The sequence below is a fragment of the Furipterus horrens genome, unplaced genomic scaffold (genome assembly GCF_987537825.1).
Source record: "Furipterus horrens unplaced genomic scaffold, mFurHor1.1.pri manual_scaffold_11, whole genome shotgun sequence".
Taxonomy (NCBI): domain Eukaryota; kingdom Metazoa; phylum Chordata; class Mammalia; order Chiroptera; family Furipteridae; genus Furipterus; species Furipterus horrens.
Genome location: NW_028327181.1, coordinates 77,589,756 through 77,604,268, shown reverse-complemented (window position 1 = coordinate 77,604,268; position 14,513 = coordinate 77,589,756). Strand labels below are relative to the sequence as shown.

General features: G+C 46.3%; 1 protein-coding gene across 1 annotated transcript; it reads right to left on the bottom strand.

Annotated features, from left to right (window-relative positions):
- Nucleotides 1-3,218: 3,218 nt before the first annotated feature.
- On the bottom strand, nt 3,219-13,905 carry PSMB3 (proteasome 20S subunit beta 3). The gene is made up of 6 exons (XM_090292116.1): nt 13,804-13,905; nt 13,295-13,479; nt 8,858-8,965; nt 5,656-5,833; nt 4,181-4,275; nt 3,219-3,304 (listed from the first exon to the last, which is right to left on the bottom strand). Exons 1-6 carry the CDS (start codon nt 13,804-13,806, stop codon nt 3,256-3,258), a joined length of 618 nt encoding a protein of 205 aa, XP_090148242.1. The 5' UTR covers nt 13,807-13,905; the 3' UTR covers nt 3,219-3,255.
- Nucleotides 13,906-14,513: the final 608 nt, after the last annotated feature.

The window sequence follows — 14,513 nt, the reverse complement described above, 5'->3', positions numbered from 1 at the left end:
GGACTTGATTTTCCCACCTTCTAATCAAGAATGAAAATTTGGATCTGCTCACAGCCAGGCCCAGCAACTCCAAAGCTTGGCAGGCTCCTCGGCAACGGCAGCCTCCATAGCCTCAGGCTCCTGCCGGCTTCCTGCGTTTGGTCTGCTGATCATGTTGCCATAATGTGTATGAGTAACACAGTTCTGTCAGTTAAAGATGAGCTACCAGGTATCTAACTTCTTTAACATTGAGTTTGTGTTTTTGTGGTTTTTTGTTTTGTTTTTTTTTTTGTATATTGTTTACATTTTGAGAGGTAGCATCCTGTTTCAAATGCTCTTTTGTGTTTCTGACAGTGTTGATTGGGTCAGAATATTTGAGATGAGGTTTGGTGAATTTTAGATTGTTTTTTTAAAGGTCATTCTCTGTGCTATTTTCAAAACCTTGGGTTTGGCCCTCTTCTTTTGGCATTCAAATGTTTAAAAGCTATTTATCTTGGTTTATACAAGTTTTCTTTCTCTTTTTATAATGATGAAGATATTATATTTGGTTTGCAGTCTGAATGTAAAGAAAGTGAACTGATCCCCAAGCTTATGTCTGCCCCCGGTTTTTTTCCCCAAGTCCCACTCCTTTTCTGAGCAGTAGAAGGCGTCAGCCCCACTCTATGGAGCCATGAAACTCAACAGCCTTAAGGCATCCTAGCATAATTTTGGGTCTCCCAAGAACAAAGGTATAAGAATAGGACATGGCTAACTGGGTGAGGTCTGGGTGGGGATTAAGGGAAGATTTGTCTCCCAATCCTTCTGTCTACTACCTAACCAGCTGCTGCTTCTCCTATCCCACCCCTCTTCTGAGCCTACAGCTAAGAAACTAGTTTCCCAAGTTTCCCAGCCAAAGTGAGGGGTTGTCTGAAAACACCACTGAGACCTCTAGATGAAGGCCTCTGGCTCTTGTTCCTGTTCCCAAGCCACTGAGTCTTATCCTCTGGGTCTGAGCTCCTTCCCTGCGCCCCATGGTGGGCGGTAGGGAGCAGGGCTGGGAAGCCAGCAGTTCCAGGAGCACTGGCTGAAGCAGCGCTCCATCTTTCCTCATGTTGCTCAGGGGTTACTGGTCTGTGGCTCTTCTCAGTGGTACTCCCTCGGTTCTCACCACAGGCAGCTCTTCCTGCTTCACTTGTTTCTCTTGCCTGGGCTTCAGGCCTCAAGCAGGTCCCCGGGTGGTACTCAGGGCTCGGGGTCACAGACTCCTGCCCTAGTGACTTGCCCCTCTTTACAGTCTGCCAGGGCCTGTCCTGGGGAGGCGGACCAAAGACCCAGGGCTTTTCTCAGTAGCCAGTCCCAACCCCCCAATTATGTTTACCAGTTCAAATTGGGAGAGAAAACATTTCAGCACTCCCCAGCATTTGAGCTACTTGAGTGTTAACGGGCCGAAGTGTTTAATCAACCCTAGAGCCCTGGTGTTAAGACTGTGGCTGCAAGCCCAGGGACCTCACCTCTTTCTGGCAGAAATGTGTGGAGGGGGAGTCCACTCCAAGTACAGGAATCAAAGGGAAAACACATCCAAATAAATGCCCCCAAATGTACCAGCCATCTGCAGGGGGCCGTGGCATGGCCCCAGCCTTCCTCTGAGATGTGCCATTATGAACAGTGCCTCCAAAGGGAAGAGGAGACTCCGCTTTCCCCATCACGTTGTGCTGAGATCCTTCGGAGGCTGGAGAGGAATCTTCCAGAGCAGCCCCTTCTTGCTCAGAGCCATTTTGTGAGGAACTAGGAACCCACCACCTCTGGGGGAAGGCCCGGTGCTACTCAGCACACCCAAGCATCAGGTCAGATCGTTATAATAAAAAAAATGTGAAGTAAGTATAGATTCAATTTTGGGGGGAGCAGGATAAACTATCACCCCACCATATGTGTGACTTCTCCACTTCCCACTGCAATTTCCATTTTTTAAATAGGAATTTTCAGCCCCCTGTGCTTGTCTAATGTCTCCTTGGAAGTTTTTGAGACCCTGTTACTGTTTTAAAATGCATGCGTGTTAAGATGAAGCTCCAACCTGAGGAAAATAAAGCTAAAAAAACTTTGTGTACACAGCTGTTGTGTGTGAGTCCTTTGGAAATGAGCCTCTCATTTTTTTTTTCCCCCACAAATTAAGAGGTTTCGGTCCCAGTATCAGAGGCTGCTTGAGCTAAATCAATGTATGGCCTGAGTTTGGGGAGTCGACTCTGGTCACCCCCTTTCAGATGTGGTTCGTAAGCATGGCTACGAGCAAGGCACGGGAGCTGGTTTGTTAGCTGTCATTTCCGTGCAAACTGAGGACTGGACAAACCTCCTGTCCCTCACCTCTCCAGCTGTGTAGGACCAACACAGCCGGGAGCCCCATGCTCTCCCTCGACGAGCTATAAGGCTGACATCGAACAAGTCACTTGTATGTACCTCAGATTCTCAGTCTAGACTCTCAGCTTAAAATTGAATGGTTCTCAAAGAGGGGTCCTAGACCAGCAGTATCAGCAGCACCTGGGAATCAAACAAACTGTTAGGTCCCTCTGCAGATCTGAATCAGAACTGTTTTAACAAGCCTACCAGGTGATAGGAGCTAAAGTTTGGGAGCCACTATGCTATACAACTTGTTCATTAGGGCATCTATGATAGGTTGCAAAGTAGACTCATTTGGGGAACTTTTAGAAAAGACAGGTGCTCAGGCCCCTTTAAAAGGCCAGTTAGATAAGAATCTTGAGGGTTGGGGTCAAAGTAATCTGTTTTAGTAAGTGACTGATAATGCAGCTGAGGTTCAGAAACACTGATCTACAGAGTATATTATTACCTGCGGTACTTGGCCAAATTTTTACCTGAAACATTAAAGAAGATTTAAGGTTTTCTAGTAGGGTTGAATGAAAAGGATTCTAGGCTTTGAAGTCAAATAGAACATGGGTTTACATCTTTGCACTACCACTTATTAAAGTGGCCCTGAGCAAGTTATTTAACTGCCCTTAAATGAGGATGTCAACTACCTTAAGTCCAGGATGTATAAAGTGCCCTGTGCAGGCAGGGCCTAGCACATACAAGCACTCAAGTGCTGTGCAGACACTACCCCCTCCCGTGTGCCAGTGGACATGCTGCAAGTCAGGAACACCCGAGGGCTGAGCTATACCCTGAGTAGCTCTTCGTAACTACCCAGATGGGAACAGAGTTGTGGTAAAAGACTCAAAGAAGCAGGAGTGAAAGAAATACTTTTTATTAAAAAAAAACAACAAAAAAAACGTGGGCTCTGGGAACAGAGGGTTAGTCCATTCGGGCCTTCAGTGTCCTGGTGGTGATTTTGTCCTTCTCACTGCAGAGGGAAAACAATCACAGAACATCTAGACTGCAGAACAAGCAGCTGTTAGGAACTAGGTTTAACTGCTCTGCTCATGGACATCACTGTTGGCTTGCTTCCTCAACCTGCAGTGAGGCCGGGGAGAATGGAAATGGGGGAACTCTGGCAAAGGCTTCCATAGGTGGAACCACCAAGAGTTGAGATGATTCAGGGCTGGACTGCAAAGCCCTCCAGAGGGAACGAGCTCCCCCAGGCCTAGAGAACAGCTTAGGAAGATGTGAAGGGTTTCACCCCATGAACATAAAAGAACCTTGGGTTAAACAGATTGATTAGTCCCAATCTGTTTTTCATGGTATTTAAGCAGACTATCCCATAACAAAAGGGTCCAAATGCTTATTCTGGGATGTACCCAAGGAAAACAGCAGGACACCTATCTCACCCAGTCAGGCTCCTGGTGACATCCCTGGACAACTAAGAGGAAAAGGGATGGCAGTTGGAAAGCGACTGGGAGTTGGAAAAGTTCCCAGAGCTCAGTGCTTCATGGAGCTCTGGGCTCCACACTAGTGGGTGTTGGGAGAGAGGAAGGGAGCCAGCCAGTATTTTGGTCAGTCAGCAGCAGGCTCATCACCACACAGATCCCTGAGGCTTCGGGGACACTTAAGGAAAGAAAGAGACTCGGGGTCATGGAGCCTCACATGACAGAGGCCAGGGGAATCTGGGTAGTCTCCCAGGTGCCACCCTTAGGGAAGCATGGATTTCTGCTATCCTATTTCTGCCACAAAAGCCTTATCTCACACCTGATCAGGGGGCTGGGAAGATGGGGTGTTTCTGTGGGGGGGGGGGGGGGGAGGAAATGTCTGCAAAGCTTCTAGATGTCCAGCTCATACTCACATGACGTGGACGATAACTCCCATGCCGGACACAGCATCACGGTCCACGGCATTCAGCATGGCTTGTGAGATGGTTTCAAATAGGTGGTCTGGGTCCTGCCGACAGAGCGGAAGTCTTTCAGTCCCCAGAACCTGACCCTAACCTGGTCTGGCTCCTTCAGTCTTTTTTTCTAGGCTCAATGACCCCAGCAGGGGCCCGTTGTGTGCCTAAAGTGAAAAGTCCCCTCAGCTCCTTTCGGAAGGAAGCAGAGCTCTGTAAGGGAGAGTTTAAGCCCTGCACATCCTCCGTTTATCATCAGTGTGACCTTGGGCAAGTCCTATATCCCCTCACTAAGCCTCACTTCCTCTCCTATAAAATGGAGGGAAGACTCCTTAGGCTCCCATGTCTGCTATCTGATGGACTCTCCTCCTGGGTGTCCCACTGGTACCTCAAAACTCAACCTGCCCAGCCATGACAGCAGTCTTCCACCCACTGGTTTTAGCTAGACAACTCAGGAGTCCTCAATACCTCCACCTCCCTCACTTCTGTTTTAAATGACCAAGTCCCCTAGACTGTCTGCCCTGCCTTCCCACCACCAGTCTTTGCTCTGGACCTCAGCGCCTCCTGTTGGTGACCACAAGAGCCTGTCCCGCCCACCTGCAGGCCTTTGGTTCCCTCAGGTTCCTTACTGCTTTGACACCACGCTAAAAGGAAAAGTTCAAACTTCCAGGCTTGGCATTCAGGGCATTTCGGAGTCTCACCCCAACCTCACTCTGGGTCACCACCTTTCCCGGCATCCCGCCCACACTCCAGCAGCCATGGGGAGTTCTCTGCAGTCTCTGAACACTGGGGCCCCACCTGCACCTGTGCACAGGCTGTTCCTTCTGCCAACCAGGCCCGTTCTTTCCTCCTCCTCCTGGCAAACTGCATTTTAACAGGTATTTATTTGGGTGTATGTAGTAAGCCCTGAAGACAGACTACCTGATCTATCCACAGCCTGTCAGCCACTGTTCCAATCTTTTCATGTGATTTCCTCACACCTTCATTTATATACGGCAGGTTCTCTTAGTACTCCCATTTTACACTGAGGAAATGGAGAAGTAGATTGTCTTACCCAAGGACACAACTAATTAAGTGGGTGGAGCTGGTTTCCCAACCCAGACAACCGGGCTCCAGAGCCCATTCGGTTGAGCTGCCTCTAACCCTACACTTTACACCTTGTTAAATGAATCAGTGTAAAACCCCTGAAAACCGAACATGAGGAATTATTTGTTGCAGCAAATAACTGACTGGGGTCTTCTAACAGAAGATGCTCTTCCCTGGAGCCAGCAGCCCACATCAAAGCCCTGGTGGATGGAGTTTCTGGCTCAGAGCTGTGGCTTTCTCTCCTACCTGCACCATTCTCCCCATTACCTGAAAGGTAAACACATTTTCCCCTGATGGCCAAGGAGGGGAGGGCACCTCAGAGCTCAGCCCACTCCCTGCAATCAACTCACCATGTCAGGCTCCCAGAGGGACTCACACATTCCGTACATTTGTTCGGCACAGGTGCCACTGACCACAAAGTCGTCAGTCACCATGGGGCAGCCAATGAGGTCTAAAGAGCAAATGAAGGGCTTGAAGGTCTTCGGGTCCAACCCAGCAATGACTGGCTCAGTGTAATAAGGGCCAAACCTGTGGGGCCAGGAGCAGAGAGAAGCCAGAACTCAAGAACACCTTCTTTCTTGTTCAGGACTATTCAGACAAGGCCCTGGCCCAGGCCCGGGGAGGAGGGCCTGTTTGGGGAGCCCCCTTTCCCTGTGGTCACTTTGATGAACTCTTTCCCCCCTCCTGGCATCTGGCAATGCTCTAAGAGTCTCCATTTTTCTGACATTTACCTTCCTATCCTTTTCACTCGACCGTCTCTTCCTCATACTTTCTTTGGGAATTCTGCTCTCTTCTAAGCTTCCCTATCCTAATCCAGTTCCTAGCACCATTCAATCCTCTATTTATACATCTATACTTCTACTCTCAGAAAAGGATCTGAGGCAGTTTATAAGACAAATGCTGAAAAATACAAGGAAACCACTAAAACAGAATGCAAGGCACTCAGACTGAACACAAAGTTTTGTTTTGAGCCTTCTAGAAGGCAAGGCAAAGAAGGATCTTCAGTGGGCTGGGGTCATTCTGCCAGCACGAACTAGCAGCTCATCACAAACTTGTTCTGGACTTTGAGAAGAATCAATGTTAGGGATCTTCATATATAAAATGCTTAAAAACTAATGGCTACTATCCTCAATAAAAGCTGTAACTAAAGAGGCATTATCCATGTCTTATATTGACTCTCAATAATTCTGAAGGGCATGACCTTAAGTTATAGCTCTATAAAAAAGAATTCTAAAAAAATAAGTGTAAGGTGGAGGAAGGGGTTAGGGTAAGGTGCTTTGATCTGGTGTTTCTTAAACAGATGTGTGGGTATCAATTTCTGTAAGAAGTTAAAATTTTTGTATTTCCCCCTCAATAAACTGAAAATAAAGTTAGTATAAAAATATCCTGGATTATGTGGGTAACAGTCTTTTTTCTATTGAATTTAGTGGGATGACACTGGTTAATAAAATTATATAGGTTATCGGTTTTAGGTGTACAACTCTCTAACACATCATCTGCATATTGTACTGTGTGTTCACCACCCCAGGTCAAGTCTCCTTTGGTCACCATTTATCCTGCTTTCCTATCTTCTACCTCCCCCTTCCCCCTTCCCTCTGGTAATCACCATAATGTTGTCTGTGTCTATGAGTTCTGTGTTCTGTTTTATTTTGGTTTTGTTTATTCCCTTTACCATTTTCACCCAGCCCCTAATCCTTCTCCCCTCTAACAGCTGTCAGTCTGTTCTCTGTATCTATAGTCTGTTTCTATTTTGTTTATTTTGTTCATTAGAATCCACACATAAGGGAAATCTAGGTAACAATCTTAAAACCAAATATAATAACACAGTTCAGGACCTGCATTTGTACTTCCAATTATGTTGCTGTCAAGGTATCACCCAAGGTCAGTGTTTAACTTTTCCTACAGTCTTTCACCAACAGTGGTGCCTAGATGGATTCTCTGGGGTCAATGAGAAGCTGTTCCTTTAAATAGGGTCTGTAGCCTCGGCTGGTGTGGCTCAGTGGATTGAGCGCCAGCCTGTGAACGGGAGGGTCTCCGGATCAATTCCCAGTTGGGGCGCATGCCTGAGTTGTGAGCCAGGTCACCAGCTGGGGGCACATGAGACCACCACACATTGATGTTTCTCTCCCTCCTTTCCCCATCTCTCTAAAAATAAATAAATAAAAATCTTAAATTGGTCAACTGTGCAAATCACTGCATTAGCCTATCTGGCTGGAAAATCAATGACTGTAGTTGAGCTTTTAGAGAGAAAGCTCTTGGCTATAGCAAGTAAGAATCCAGAATTTTCCAGGTCAGCCTTAATGTCCTGTATTTTTATTATTTTCAATAAAGATGAGCCATTAAATATATATATATATATATATATATATTTTTTTTTTTTTTTTCACTGTGTGGTTGCCTCTCACTCGTGCCCCCAACTGGGGACCTGACGTGCAACCTAGTCATGTGCCCTGACTGGGAATCGAACCAGCGGATACTTGGCTCACAGGCCGACGCGCAATCCACTGAGCCACAGCAGCCAGGGCCTTAAATATATATCTTAATGTGAGTTAATTTTCACAACTTTATATTCCCCCCCCCCCCATAAATCAATTTAAAGACTTTTGTCAAACCATTCTCAGTGTGGGATTTTAATAAATGTGGTTACCACATATGGCAGACAATTCACAGCTGAGGATATTAACTTATACCTTAAAAAAAAGGTAATCCTTGTTTTGTTTTTAACTTTTTAATACTAAAAAGGCAATAATATTGCTCCAGGTAGCAAAGACTTAGTTTTGAAAGCTAAAGAGTACCCATGCAACTTTTTCTATAAAGTCTAAACTTATTCCCAAATATAAAGTTTTTAAAAAGAAGAAAGGAAAAAGAGCTCCACTTGTGTTCTTGCCCCCCAGTTTTGCCCAGAGGTGGGTGAGGAAAAGACCTAGGGGGTTCCTTCTCCCTTCAATTCCATCCCAGCTTCTGCAATGAGTTGTAGTTATGCCCTTTCTTGTCTTACCATAAAGTCCTTAAAGAGAACAGACAAAAGTCAACATACCCAATTCCTAGGTTCCTTGCTATTCCGGAGAACCTATGTCAGAGAATTAATTAGCTTTGGAGTAAGGGTGGCTCCTGGCCGGAGACAGCAGGGTACTCTGGCGGTAGTTAATTCTGTTGCCTAGAAGCAAGTTTATTTGCTATTTGCATTCCCTACCTTCTGAAGTAGCCCTTTCTTTCCCATTTGGTGGTCAGGCCCACTGAAAACAGGCCCATAAAATAAAGATATTGTCTTGCAAGTAATGGAAGAACGAGGAAGGGAGGGATCCCCTTCCTGGACACTGCTCCATACTACATGCCTACTCGGCCAATCAAAGGTTTCTGATTCTCCACATCTCAGGCTATATAAGAAACCCTCACTTAACATTGTAGAAAGGTTCTATGATTTTAAGTGAAATGATGTATAATGTATCCAATTGTACACAGACTAATTAAGTTCCTATGGCATCTCAGCCTTATTACAAAACCACATTAAACAAAAAACATTATTCTAGGACCTGCTATACTTCCACTAACCGTTTCTCATACAAGAGGTTGGCCACCATGCTCATGAGGGTGTAAGGCTTAATGGGCCGACCTTCCTTCAGCTCATACAGGTTCAGTCGGAACTTGAGGCGCTGGGCTCTGTGGGAGGAGGAGAAAAATCAATAAGTCACTGCTGAATGTTCCCTTGGGCCCAATCTGTGGAGGTCGGGATGTACATAGGAAGACATAATCATAGCCCTTGCCAAGACTCCTCTTTCCCTCCCAGTGATTTTCTCACCAGAATTCCAACCTCATCTCCATTTTTCAGGATTTATCCAACATTTAACATCTATAAACACACCGCTGTACTACCCGTTTTTCCTATACTTTCTAATTAATTTTTAAGTATGTTATTGATTATATTGTTACAGTTGTCCCAATTTCTTTTCCCTTTGCTCCCCTCTGCCGAGTACCCTCCTTCCCTCCATCAATCCCACCCCCCTTAGTTCATGTCCATGGGTCCTGCATATAAGTTCTTTGGCTTCACACTTTCCTATATTATTCTTAACTTTCCCCTGTCTATTTTGTGTCAACCAATTATGCTTCTTAATCCCTGCACCACTTCCCCATTTCTCCGACTTCCCCTCCCAGCTGATTACCCTCCAGTGATCCCCATATCTATGATTCTGTTCCTATTCTGATTTGCTTAGTTGGGTTTTTTTATTTTTTAGATTCAGTTGTTGATAGTTGTGAGTTTGTTGTCATTTTAATGTTCATAGTTTCAATCTTTTTCTTAAATTAGTCCTTTTATCATTTCACATAATAATGGCTTGGTGATGATGAACTCCTTTAGCTTTACCTTGTCTGGGAAGCACTTTATCTGCCCTTCCATTCTAAATGATAGCTTTGCTGGATACAGTAGAGTAATCTTGGTTGTAGGTCCTTGCTTTTCATCACTTTGAATACTTCTTGCCTGCAAAGTTTCTTTTGAGAAGTCAGCTGATAGTCTTATAGGTACCCCTTTGTAAGTAACGCTCTGCTTTTCTCTTGCTGCTTTTTAGATTCTCTCTTTATCTTTAACCTTTGGCATTTTAATGATGTGTCTTGGTGTGGTCCTCTTTGGATCTAGCCTGTTTGGGACTCTGTGCTTTCTGGATTTGTATGTCTATTTCCTTTGTCAAATTTGGGAAGTTTTCCTTCATTATTTTTTCACATAAGTTCAATTTCTTGCTCTTCCTCTTCTCCTTCTGGCACTCCTATGATTCGGATATTGACACATTTAACGTTTTTCTCAATTCTTATTTCCTCATTCTGTACTGGTTGACTGTTTTCTTCTTCCTTACATTCCAAATCATTGATTTAAATCCCGGTTTCCTTCCCTCCACCATTGGTTTTGTGTGGATTTTCCTTCATTTAATTTAGCATAGCCTTCACTTCTTCCCGTCTGTGTTTGCCGTACTTAAGCATATCTGTCAGGCCTGTGAGCATCTTTATCACCAGTGTTTTGAACTCTATGTCTGTTAGGTTGGCTATCTCTTCATCACTTAGTTCTCCCACTGGAACCTTGATCCGTTCCCTTTTTTAGGCCATACTTCTCAGTCACCTCATCTTGACAGGCTCCTGTGTTTGTTTGCCTCCGTGTCTTAGGTGTCACACCTGTTATGTTGTAAGGGGTGGAGCCTTAGGCATCAGTACTAGCAACCCATTTCACCACTTGATGGCGCTGTATGTGGGGGAGGGGTCTGAGAGGGAACAATGCCTCTTGCTCAGCCCTCACCCCCTTTCTAGGCACTTCTCCTACTTCCCGTATGGAACTGGCGCCCCTCTAGCTGTTGCCCTGGCCGTCGTTCCCAGAGTGGGTGGGTCTGCGGACCTTCTAGGATGATGGGGCCCTCTTTAAACAAGCGGACTCTGCTGAAACATTGGCAGTTTCTTCCTCTGCCCCAACCCCCACTGGTTTTCACAGTCAGAGGCGATGAGGCTTTATTTTCCCTGGCGCTGGAACCCTGAGCTTCGCAGTCTGGTCTGGTGCTGGGAGTGCTCCCCAGGTGTCCCTCCCTACTTTATAAAATGTGTGATTGCACTTTCTGCCGGCATGCTGCTACCGCTGCCACACCGCTTCCTTTCCACCCTACCTCCGCCCCTCCTACCTGTCTGGATGAGTATTTCTTCTTTATATCTTTATTTGCTGGACTTCCATGCAGCTCGATTTTCTGAAACTTCTGGTTGTCTCTAGTTTTGAGATAGTTGTATTCCTTCTTAGTTGTGGAGGGAGACCCAGCAAGTGTACTAGGCCTCCACGTTGGTCAGAGGTCTCCCACACTTTTTCCAAGAGGAGATTTTCACCCTCTTCTTTTGAGGAATAACTAATACACAGTAAAATGTACAGCTCCTTCCTTCTACATTCTTGGCAGAAGTATGCTAACAGTAATGGCAGCTTACAGCAGAAGGAGCAGCAGGGTGAGAGTTGACCTGTGCTAAGCCTTCATCCTCCAACTTAATTTTTCCATCCATACAAAAATAAATCACCCGCCAGTGAAATCATGTACGTGTATATGACAAGATGCTTGGAGAAAACTGCAAAGTCTTACATGTATTAAGCAGCAGTTACTGCACCGAGGGACTGAAAGGTGCCTAAGAAAAAAGGCCATGACCTCTCCAGTGCCATCTGAGAGCCCAGGGATAGGGCACTGCAGGGAGCAGACTAATGCCATACCTGCCAGAAGCAAAGCAAAGAGTCACAGGCCACCAGAACAAAGAGCCTCAGACATGACTTTAGCTTCACCTTAAAGGCGAGGAAGTGGCCCTGGTTGGTGTAGCTCAGTGGATTGAGTGCTGGCCTGTGAACCAAAGGGTTGCCAGTTTGATTCCCAGTCAGGGCACATGCCTGGGTTGTGGGCCAGGTCCCCAGTTGGGGGCATGTGAGAGGCAACCACATATTGATGTTTCTCGCCCTCTCTTTCTCTCTCCGTTCTGCTCTCTCTAAAAATAAATAAATAAAAAAAATTTTTTTTTTAAGTGAGGAGACGAAGGCCTAGAATATTAGCAATTACTGCCCACAAGCAAGCAAACAGTGAGAAAAACCTCCTGAAGAAAAGGAAATGGTCTGAGAACAGCAGTGTCTGGAGAGGGGAAGACTGATGGGGGCCCTCACACCGATTAGAACTCTAAGCTATCTTCCTTTGATTCCACCAGACCCGGAAGGAAATGGCTGGTTGAGTTAGATCACAGGAAAAATTTCCAACTTATATGTTCTTGAGACTTAGGGAGTTGTAAAGGAAATGAGAGAGAAAATTTTTCTGCCTAGCTTCCATCCACATTAGTGAACTGGTCTCTCAATCTTCTAGAAACAAAGTCCAGGAACTACTGCTTCTTAGGCCACCGGCTTCCAAAAGGACCTGTCATCACCTGTGACCACACCTTCCCTCTTGAAACCCTATCTTGATTATTTTCCTTTGGCTTCTCTTCTAACCTGCTGCTAATGATACAGTTCAATTCTGGAACTGGAGCTTACTTTTTCCTCTGTTTTGTCTCTCCAGAATCTGATTCCATAGGTTTAACAGTTCACCAATGCCTCTCTAGCCCTGATTTATAATTTCATACCCTGACTGCTCACAAGATGTTTCTACTTGCCATGCCTTGTCCCCTCAAAATTAGTGTCAAACTCAAAGTCATCACCTCCCTCTAAAATAATCCTCTCAATTCATATATTTTAGTCAACATGTTCAAAACTGAAATCATCTTTAAAACATTCACCTACATGCCAGGTAACGAGTCTAGACACTAATGACAGATAAAAGACACAAACCCCAACCTCAATGAATGATTCTTTGGACTCACAATATCCAAGCAGCCACTAAGGCTGGCCAGCAACAACTCTCAGAAATGCCTTCCTTTGCTTTCCCATCACCATCACCGCATTAGGACCATAACCCTCACACCTGGACCATTCCAGTAGCTACCTATTTAATCTCCCAGACCCTCCCTTGTCTCAAATCAAAAAACTATTGCTAATCTAGATAACTAATCTAGCAGTCAGTAAGCATCAGCTCATCACGGGTCAGTTATCTTTCTGTATGCCTGCCTTGTCTCCTCACTAGACCTAAGGTTCTTCAGGGACTGAGTGCAGGCTTTGGCTTTAGAGAGGCCTGTGTGGGATCCTGGCTGACATTCATTAGCTTGCATCTTGGGCAAGACACGCTCTGAGACCCTCGGTCCCCTGATCTGCAAAACAGGACAGCACCATGATAATGTCACTAAGAGGATTACATGAGTCCATGCAGTAAGGTGCTTTCCACAGTCTGGCACAGAGTACGTAAATGCTGATATAAGTTGGCTAGGGCACAACTCTCGTGTTGCTTACGGTGTTCGGCAAAGACTCAAATTCACTGGAGCTGTTTGGTAGATGACTGACACCCAGGCCACTCACGACGCCAGACAAGGCCTGTCCAAGAGGCCTGGGTGTGGGTGGGGACCCTCGGCACTTACACGGTCTGGACGTCAGTGGCTAGACCAGCCAGGCCGATGTATAGCCGGTCGCCCATGGGAAAGATCTTCTGGAAATCTGTGGTCACCATCTGGGCCTGAATTCCGAAGCGCCTGTCGGCAGCGATGGCGACACAGTCCTTCCCCTTCATGGCCATGACGGCCCCTCCGTTATAGGACATAATAGACTAGGACAGAGAGAGTGGAGGGGCTCAGCGCGAAGGGCCAAACGCAGCCATAGCCCCCGGCCCAACCCCTGATCTGGAGGCTCCAGTACACACCATCTTCCACTCTGGAGGCGCCTGGATGCCCCTAACTCCAGTTCTGAGATTAGCCCTATGGGGCTGTGAGGAACCGCATTCACCCACCATGATCCTCACCAGGGTGCGCGCCCCTTCAAACCGAAGTCGCTTCCTTGAGTCGACCACCAGGCTCTGTCTCTTAAACTTCCCATGACCCCTCCCCGTTCCTCAACCCCACCCCGTGCTCCTTCTACTCGGGTCCCATCTCACCATGATTGCGGTGTACTACGACCTCCAAACGCCTATATTCCAGCAGTCCTCCTCCAAACCTCACTGCGCAACCACCCTTGCTGTTTTCTCTCTATTGCCTGAAAGACCGACCCTTTCCGGGATTTTTTGGCGTTCTATTGGCTAAGTGTCCTTGTCAATCACCGGCACGGAATGTTTGATTGAGAAGGCAAAACGACGACTGGAAAGCAGAAAGTGAAAAGTCACTGTGAGTGCGGAAGGACCTGTCATCGCGGTGCAGGCTGGGATCGCGGAGGACCAGGTCTCAAGACCTGAAAGACTGGAGACCAGACCTGCGGGAACTTGGGGCAGAAGCCAGGGATACGGCACTGCAGCCCCTGCTCAAGGGCTATGATGTTGCTTAACACGTTATATGAGTCGAGCTTATTTTCCATGCTAGTTTGCTTCATTTATTCCAGAAATCCTTACATCTATTGTGTGCCAGGCACCATGCTAGGCTCTGGACACTAGCTGGCCTAGAACAGTGCCTGGTACTTGAGAGGCAACCATTAAGTGCATATTTAATAATACGAAGGGGAGGAACAGGCGGAGGATAATCTGCAGCTCCAGGGGTTCAGCTGCAAAGGGGAGGTTTGGAGGCCGAAAATTGTTCTGCTTTGGGGGACTCTCGGCAGGTCGAATTCACGGTATTCCCAAGTCTCAGATTGCTCTAAAAACAGACGTTCCGAGAT

Bases quoted from the DNA above. Each gene is read 5' to 3' on its own strand.
- PSMB3 (XM_090292116.1), bottom strand. The intron at 5,834-8,857 runs GTTAGTGGAAGT...CTGGCCCCACAG, and splicing joins AACCTCTTGTATGAGAAACG to GTTTGGCCCTTATTACACTG. The intron at 3,305-4,180 runs GTGAGTATGAGC...TTCCCTCTGCAG, and splicing joins GGAGTTATCGTCCACGTCAT to TGAGAAGGACAAAATCACCA.